The sequence below is a fragment of the Atta cephalotes genome, assembly GCF_000143395.1.
Source record: "Atta cephalotes unplaced genomic scaffold scaffold00015, whole genome shotgun sequence".
In the NCBI taxonomy this organism is placed as follows: Eukaryota; Metazoa; Arthropoda; class Insecta; order Hymenoptera; family Formicidae; genus Atta; species Atta cephalotes.
Genome location: NW_012130079.1, coordinates 1,449,060 through 1,458,116, shown reverse-complemented (window position 1 = coordinate 1,458,116; position 9,057 = coordinate 1,449,060). Strand labels below are relative to the sequence as shown.

The window sequence follows — 9,057 nt, the reverse complement described above, 5'->3', positions numbered from 1 at the left end:
TTATTTAAAGAATTAATTCTGATAGACTAGTATATTTTTATACTAATATTTAAATTAATCGTAGATCTATTTATCTGAATTATTCTACAGTATAAACTAAATCACAAACACAAACTTATTTATTGTGCAGTATTTTGATGTTTATTACAGCTAGTACTAGCATAAATCGATAAAGTAAAAGCTCGAATAACATAAAAACCGTTCTTTTTATCATTTAAATTATAATTGATATAATGAGAACTTACTGTGTCAACAATGTATTTGAACTGAAATTGAAATGAAAGTTGACCGAAAAAACTGTCTTATTTCAAAAGTACTCGATGCTCACTTTCTGCTGATATTTTACAGATGTTTTCACTATCATGTTTAAATATTTATTTAGATAATATTTGATTGGATTTACATGTTACGTAGGCATTCAAATTTGTAGTTACTTAAAGTTGAAATTAAAATTAATTGGCTGCCGCTATCGTTGAAATAAATATAGACAATAAACATAATAAAAAACTGTTACTGAGAATTATCTTTACCCTTTTAACCCGAATGTTGTGAAAGACTTGACCTTGGCGGGATAAGTGTACTACTCTTTTCAAGTCTTGTAATGTCTTGATAAGGAAACTAATTATATAGAATTTATTACTTTAATCGCAGTTATTAACTATATAATTGTTTCACTGTACTACTTATAATGTACTTATAATGTACCATTTTTGCTATCTACTTCTCATAAATACAAATTCATTACAAAAATCACATGACAAACAAATATTATTGAAGACGATGAATAAAGCAGAAGAGGAATACGTCGAAAAAACATTCGTCTACAAATTTCCAACATGTACTACAAACCAAGAATACACGCTAGAAATTCCGTTAAAAATACCATATCATGGCTCCACAAAAGAGTTAATGCATCGTATAATGTCATCATTCAAACTACCATGTTATGTGGAATCAGATTTGTTGAAATCTCTGCAGCATAATATCAAGGAATTTACACTGCAGTTTCATGATGAAAAAGCAGAGAAATTTATCGAAGCTGCCAAAGCAGGAAGTCTAGATTTAGAAGAAATAATTAAAAACTGGGAGAAAATATATAAGCAGAAGACAGTAGAATATTCCGATCCCATTGGGACCACAGATGAGGAATTATTTGCTGCGGCGTATCACAGATTAGTGCATTCCCCGTCTTTAGAACCAATTTTGCAAGAAGAACACAAATACGGACGAGATGTTACTGAAGTAATTCAAATGAGGGATACCGACTATGAACGTCTCACACAAAAGTTAGTAACATTTTACGACTTTTCATTTCTCACTTTTTTATGTATATGCATTTAATATATGCTTAAAAATGTGAAGCATAAAAAATATGAATATTTAAAGTTTACTCAGAAATCTGACAATCTGTTTATTTGTTATTTATCAATTACCTTATTTTGATTAAAAATAATAAGTAAGAAAAAAAGAAAACAGTGTTTCAAAAGAAGGATTGTATAAATTCCAGACAAACCGACGAAATGCGCGTTGCCGTCGAGGCCCTCGAAGCAGGATCTACTGAAAAGTCCATAAACGACATGGCTGGTCGTCATTTCGAGGAACAAAGCCTATTACAAGGTTTCTGGGGATCCAAAATCGATGCTTTGAGATTAGATCAACGGCGGCAGTATCGAAATTGGATTATGAGGCTACTTGAAGAGCAACAAACCAGTATGGTATCTACGCCAATGTAAGTGTCTCTTTTGCATTTTGCTAATCAGTTTAAAAAAATTAAACAAATCTTATTGAGATAAAAAATGTACATTCTCACGCAATAGGGGTTCGCCCATAATACCGTTACCACCGTTGCGTCCAGCTCTAGACAACTTCGTTCACAGCGAAGAGAAGCAAATGACAGATTATCCTCTGTTAGAAGAAAGCTTTACCATACATTTGGGATCTCAAATGAAACAAATGCACAACATACGCATATTGACTGGAGATGTGCTTGATTTTTGTCGTACAAAAAATAGCGAATCCGGGTATGTCTAATAATTTTTACTGAAGCAAAATATACTTGAATCGATTCCTTAATGTCTATAATAAGTCTCAATCGATTGTAATGGAATATACAATAAAAACATACATTTAGGATGGATCCAACGCCGCAAAGATTGCAAACAGCGTTAGGATTGTATTCAAACGATCTCTGTGGATTGGTTCTTCTAAGCGATAATCATTTAGGCAGTTATTCTGGAATAACAAAAGGTGCCTTCTATATAGACTACGTCAATGATTTTCAAATTATTTTATCACTGGCTTTTATGCGCCTCTTGTAAACTTGAGTTCTGTACTATTGTAGAATTATGTTCGATATGTCAATTAACCACGGAATTCCATTTTCCGCCTATCGATGAGCAATTGGAAAAGATTCGAGAAGACGTGAAGGATGCCGTCGCCTGGAGACAGGCGCATCACAGGGAAGGAAGCGATTCCCATGTAGGCGACAGTATTAAAAATTTAATTTATGGTTACATCGGCATGCAAAACCGTGCGTGTTATTTACAGGCGAAGAAATCCACGATGAGCAAGAGCCTGCAAACAGGCGACGTTTTCATTACAAGACATTCTAATCTGGCGCAAGTTCATGTGGTGTTCCATATGGTTGTCAATGATTCTCTGAGATCCGGTAAATAACTAGCAGTTATAAATTTCCTATATAACAAATTACAGAGTTAAATGCATATTATTGATTTTATAGGTGATATTAATTCGAGACATCCTGCTATTCTGGGATTGCGAAACATTTTGAAGACAGCGTGTTGCAACGATGTGACAACGCTTACAATACCCGTGCTGCTTGTCCATGAAATGTCAGAGGTAATCTATCGCTTAGATAATTTAAATAGATAATTCTTAGATAATTAGGCGAAAAATATAAATAATTTACATTAACATGCCACCATAGGACATGACGGTTGCCTGGTGCACAAAACGAGCAGAGTTAGTTTTCAAGTGCGTCAAAGGTTTTATGATAGAGATGGCCTCTTGGGGTGGAGCCGAGCTGAAAAATTTGCAGTTTCTCGTACCGAAAGTATGTTCGGCGATAAGCATAATCCACTGATTAAAAGAAGAAGGAAAAAAATTGCACTCACGTCGATATTATTCTTATCGGTTGCAGGGAATGTCGGAGGAGGTATTCGGAACGTTAGCCACAATGTTGCCTAGTATATTTCGAGTATCGAATCCATTAGTTTTCAAAGCTACCAGTACTCCACAAACTCCGAAAAAATGAACGATTCCTCATGTCTTTGTTATTGTAACATGCGTTCAAAACGCTGCTATATTGTTATATATTGTGGATATGTAGTTTCAATTATTATCCGCCGCAGGCATGAAAAAAGATATGACTGAATAAATGACTTTTAATGAGCTTTTTCTTTATATTCCTTTCACACTGATTTCCCATGAAGTTCAATTGATTTTTGTAATGTTAAAGAAATTTTCCACCAAATATCTTAGGATTTATTTAATGTATACTGCATTTCTTTTTTTTAATGTTATTAATAGAATTAATTACCCAAAACTGTATTATATCAAGAAAATATCTAATTACATAATTAATTATGTAATTAGGTATTTTCTACTCTATTTAACTTGTAAAATATTATGAAGCTTCGAAAATAACGTAAATTTTTATGATTGTAAAAATTTAAATTTTAATCTCTATAATTATGAAATTTTAAAAATAATGCGTAGTTTCATAACGAAATTCTAATCTTTAAGATTAAAAAGCTTCGAAAATAAAAAAAATTTTACGCATAATCCACCGATAATTATAAACGAGATGTATGAGCAACATTATCGCCGTTAGATGCGCGATACGAAGAGCGAGGTTTATCTCTCTTAGCCCGTATTTTTATTTTTTGGAGCATAGCAGAGTTGATATGTTAACGTTTTTCGGGTGCGAGTCTTGTCGCGAGAAGCAACGTCAACCCATCGTTCTAACGATCATAAATCTCACGGAAATATCGCTCAAACGTCGCTTATAATAATTGAAAAAATATTCGCGATTGATTGTGTCGGAGAGACAATCGCTGATCGAGACCCGATGAATTTGTGGTGCGCACGACTCGCGTAATCGCTGGTTTATCACAAAGTGGTACGTTAGCCTCGGTGATTCTGAATTTCTGACTGGGGACGGATTAAATTAACATTGCTACTTTCGTGACGCCAACTCCGTTTTATTTTAGAAAAAAATATTTATTTGCGGGATCATAAATAATACGTGATCATTAGGCATTGGATAAAAACACGACGATAACCCGCAAAGTTTCTAGTTATCTTTGAAGATAATACTCATAAAAGCCTAAAAAGCGTTAATATGTTCATGTTTTTGAACCTTGTTGATTTATAACTGTAAATAAAACAGCTAAATTGAGTAGATATTTATGAACTAAATTACACGATATCCGAAAAATTTCGTTATCAATTTATATACAAATGTGAAATGAAAACAACGATGCCTCTATCGACATTGTATTAATGTGATATAATACAATTTCCAGATCAGATTGGAGGAAGATTTCTGTTGAGATAAAGTAGAAAATTGTGATTTTCTGGAGCGAAGCGGATTAGCAACAGGCGTATACCGCTGATCGAAGTGCAGAAAGCATTATAATTCTTGTGCAATGATTCTTCTACTCCCCTCTTAATTCGGCACTGCAATCTTCGGCAGAGTGTCGCGGATGAATTCGTTGCCATTCCATCGGATCTTAGTGCGGGAAGCATAGTTCACGTTAGGTGGTTCTGGTGATCGGCTGATCGGGTGCATCGAAGATCAGATCGCTTAAAAAATCGACTAATCAGATAACTACTACTCGACACGATGCGGCTCGGATCGCTCGCATTTTTTGTCATCATCGTTTCGTTCGTCTCGGCGACAACGGTAAGTTGATTTTTAATTTGGCGGTGATTCCACTAATCAGATCGCTTGTGAATAAACATTTTACGATTTTCCAGGACTCTCGATGACACTTCCATCATTTGTTTCATGAATATCAGTTTCCGGTTGGATATCAGCTTATCGCTTTTTTAAATTTCATCACTTTCCTGTGTGAACGCGTCTCTAAATTTACGCTCTAAAATTATGTTTCGAAAGACCTTCTTTTTTTATTTTCGATAAATACGTTACTAAATAAACAAGAATTAGAGTTTCAATATTATTCAATCGTACACGTGTTCGAATAATACGCATTACTCGTCGCATCATTACGACATCGATTCGATTTCATTGTCATTTCTCACTAAATGATCCAAAATCGTTTTATGTGAATAAATAAAATTAAAAAGAGGCTTGCGTTGCAGGTAGACCTCTCATTTCGGAAAATGACGAAGGAAGATTTCTTTATAAAAATACAGAATAAAATCAATCTGCAAGAAGTGACGGATCTCAATTTAAGGGGAAATGAAATTGACAGTTTTCTGGATTGCTCTACTAATCTGGAGACACTAAAAACATTAGATTTATCTCAGAATCATCTTCAGAGATTCTTCTTCTTATGCAAAGAAGAATACAATTTGCAATTGTTAAACGTAAGCCACAATAAACTAGAATACATCGATGATAATGCTCTCAATGATCGAATGACGAAACTGAAGATATTAGATCTTTCTTTCAACAAGCTCACTGTCGTCAACGAGACCATGTTACAACATCTAACGGTAATGTTACAGAATTTTTTTAATTCTCTCCTAAAACATTTCAAATTTTCTCAAGGAGATTATCTGTGAAATTGATTTTTTACCACTTTTTGCACATTCGTATGTCACACAACTGGAAAAGAATTTTTTTTCAGATTCTGGAGTATTTGTCTTTGTCCTATAATCCCATAGGGGATGGAATTCACGAAAATGCTTTTTGGAATTTAAAGGCATTAAAACATCTAGACCTGAGTAACATATCCGCGCCATACTTTTTATCAAATTTCTTCAAGACCTTGACAAACTTGTCGACTTTGAACCTATCCTGGAACCCGATCAGCGCGATACCTTTATTACCGATAAATTTACAAGAGTTAGATTTATCTGGCACGCAAATGATAAGTTTTGAAAACCTATATCTACCGCAGTTACAAGAATTGCGGCTAAATCACATGCCGAATTTGACATCGCTGGCACTGAATGATCTCGAGAATCTGACCAGTCTGGAGACGTTATCATTGATCGGTTCCAAACGGTTGGTCTTACTTAATCTTTGGTCGCAAATCGGCATCGTGCTACCACGATTGCAGCGACTTTCGATAAAAGACTGCGGCCTCAAAACCTTGACTGTTGAGCTGCGTCCTTTGATACAACGAACACCCGTTGTTGAATTAGAAAACAATCCTTGGGAATGCGACTGCAACTTGGAATGGATTGGCCTGTTGAATTCGACTAGGAATCTCAGTCGAGACATTAGGTAAGATATCGACGAAGATATTACTCTCAGTTGATAAGAGTTGCCAATCAAGTAAAAGCAAAATTTAAATGTTTAATATTCGCTTTCTTGAATTTATTCCAATTATTTATATTATTTTTTAAAATAAATATCATAAATATCTCTTTTATATCTCGATAAAAATGTAATATAAATATAAGGACAATATCATGCACTGTTCATCAAGCTTCAATTTTATTTCTTCAGATGTCTCGAGAATTTCCGTGTGAAGAAATTCTTTTCCTATTATTACGAGATCAATTTTGTTAATAATAAATTCAATCTTTATAATATATTATTAATTTCTTATCTCAAAGTAATATATAAAAAAAATGTGAATATTATAACTACTACTGCAGTGTATTTTTTGATGATATTTTATCATTGAAAGATATACTCGCGAATACAAGGACATAATCAATCATTTTGTTAAACTTGTACGACAGATGCCATGCACCAGATCGACATCATGCCAAACTCCTGGCTGAAATCCTGAAATATGAGCTGCAATGTGAATACAACACGTCCGTCATCTATCCGATCCTGTGGACAGGCTTCTCGATATTGATCGTTGCCATGATCGTAGCCACGGTTTTGGTTCTCCTCAGACGGCCAATAAGCCAATGGAGCTTCAAGGGAAGGAACGGGGATACCGTCACGTACAAAAACGTTGTGGAGTCGAACAATGATCTGGTCCGAATACTGGCGGTGTCCGAGATGCACGAACGCAACGAAGAATGAAGCCAAATTGAAAGTGGAAAGAGAAAGAACAACACAGACGAGTGGACGGAAAAATCGTCCGCTAACAGCGGACATTTCAGCAAGTCTTTTTGCAAAAAGCTTTATTGTAACGTTACCTTGTAACGTAAAATATCGTAATTGCGATGACCACCCATGGAAGTCGTCCTAAAAGATTATCTTATTGTTTTCTTTTTCACGTAGATGGAATACGTTGGTTCACAGCATGTAAATAGAACAAATGTTGATTTAAGGTATTTTAAGTAAACAATATGGAAATTAAGTTTCTTTGAAATATTAAAAATTATTTTTTTTCTGTAACGATAAGATTAAAATTTTCGAAAAGAATTGCACACAAAAAGAATGATTTGAAGTATCCAAAATTTAGCTAAATACAAATCTGAAAATGATTTTGTTAAGTAGTCAAAATATTGTAATTATGTATCTCAAGCATGATGATCGATGCTGCAAAAATTTTTTAACAATTAATTTGAGTGTCCTACATTATTTTAACGATCTAACAAAATTATTTTCAGATCTGTTTATTCTGTATCTAATTAAATTTTCAGATATTTCAGCAAGATCATCCTTTCTATGCAATAAGTCTAAAGCTGATTCCTATGCCGATAGGTAACGAATTATCTACATTATTATTATTATTATTATTATCTGTATACAAACGTATACAGATCTAAATGAAGTATAATCGAATGAGAAAAGTTTCTCAGGCCTCGTGAACTCGAATGATTAAATTCAATGATCATATTCGAATTCTCGAACAGCATTCCCAGTGTCCGATAATAAAAACTGAAACCTCTGTGGTCGAATAAAACATTTGTGTCTCTTTTTTTCTAGCGGTAAGAATTGGCGTTTTGAAAACCCCTTTACCTTTGTTCCACACGGCGCGTCCGTTGCCGTAGCACAAAAGAAAAGCGGATACAAAGAACGCAATGGCTCATTTGCTCTGAATGACGGTAAGATCCTCTCTTCCGCGTAACGACGCGGCAACGCGTGGCAGTACGCACGAATTATCGTGCGTGGCATCTTGAGAACGCGCACTCAACTAATTGAAATGCTACGAGATTCCGCCAGAACGGGTTCCATTCCCGGTAACCTTCCGATTGACGGGCAAAAAGAGCCTTTTTCACAATTGAAGTCATCCTTGAATGTTTCGTTTCGACGTACCGTCTTCGAAGAATAATAAAAGATATTTCTCGAGTATCGTTCGCTTCAAAGAACAGATTATTAATGATCGAGTTTAAAACTTCTCTCGCCGCGAAACGTAAAAAAGAAATAAACTTTTATAAATTTATCGATGGCTATATATTGTACCATATGCCTATACATTTATATGAATACATACCTAATATTTCTATGAATGCAGTCGTTCAAAATTCACATAAAAGTCATGATGACATTTGTGTTAATCATAAATTGGTCTCAAATTTTAATATAAAAATACTAATATAAACTAATATAAAAATACTAATATAAAAATACTATTAGAAATTTTTGACCAATCAAAAATTTAGTTATTATATTCAATTATCATTAGATATGCAATGTTACACCTAGTAGTTTTACATCATGTTGTACAGTACATAAAAAAAAAATATTTTTAATTACGATCATGGTTAACATTAATGTTTATTTCGATATCCATAATGATCCAGTCTTGTGTCACAATGAGGACGATCGCAATTCCATCAAACCTTTCGTATGCACTCGCCGATATAGCGGTCGTTGATGAAACGTTAAAGTGTAGGACGTTACGCGTTCTGTTCCAAGAAGGGGCACAATATTGGCGTGTTATGCGATGAGCCAGCAAATGGTGCTATGAAGATCGTCAGTTTACGTGACGT

At 34.3% G+C, this 9,057-nt stretch overlaps 2 protein-coding genes across 2 annotated transcripts in view; both read left to right on the top strand.

Annotated features, from left to right (window-relative positions):
• The window catches only part of LOC105618141 (protein C12orf4 homolog), an 11,794-nt gene extending 4,596 nt beyond the window's left edge, over nt 1–7,198 (top strand). The window contains exons 4-15 of the mRNA XM_012199682.1: nt 778–1,286; nt 1,508–1,729; nt 1,818–2,021; nt 2,132–2,247; nt 2,342–2,668; nt 2,741–2,859; nt 2,948–3,073; nt 3,161–3,217; nt 4,856–4,927; nt 5,347–5,703; nt 5,838–6,439; nt 6,904–7,198. Coding sequence (XP_012055072.1) covers nt 778–1,286; nt 1,508–1,729; nt 1,818–2,021; nt 2,132–2,247; nt 2,342–2,668; nt 2,741–2,859; nt 2,948–3,073; nt 3,161–3,217; nt 4,856–4,927; nt 5,347–5,703; nt 5,838–6,439; nt 6,904–7,198 — 3,006 coding nt within the window. The remainder of the gene's footprint in view (nt 1–777; nt 1,287–1,507; nt 1,730–1,817; nt 2,022–2,131; nt 2,248–2,341; nt 2,669–2,740; nt 2,860–2,947; nt 3,074–3,160; nt 3,218–4,855; nt 4,928–5,346; nt 5,704–5,837; nt 6,440–6,903) is intronic.
• On the top strand, nt 781–3,274 carry LOC105617985 (protein C12orf4 homolog). Its single transcript, XM_012199521.1, has 9 exons — nt 781–1,286; nt 1,508–1,729; nt 1,818–2,021; nt 2,132–2,247; nt 2,342–2,478; nt 2,548–2,668; nt 2,741–2,859; nt 2,948–3,073; nt 3,161–3,274. Exons 1-9 carry the CDS (start codon nt 781–783, stop codon nt 3,272–3,274), a joined length of 1,665 nt encoding a protein of 554 aa, XP_012054911.1.
• Nucleotides 7,199–9,057: the final 1,859 nt, after the last annotated feature.

Bases quoted from the DNA above. Each gene is read 5' to 3' on its own strand.
- LOC105617985 (XM_012199521.1), top strand. From the start codon at position 781: ATGAATAAAGCAGAAGAGGAATACGTCGAAAAAACATTCGTCTACAAA. The intron at 2,479-2,547 runs GTAGGCGACAGT...TGTTATTTACAG, and splicing joins GGGAAGGAAGCGATTCCCAT to GCGAAGAAATCCACGATGAG. The intron at 2,860-2,947 runs GTAATCTATCGC...ATGCCACCATAG, and splicing joins TTGTCCATGAAATGTCAGAG to GACATGACGGTTGCCTGGTG.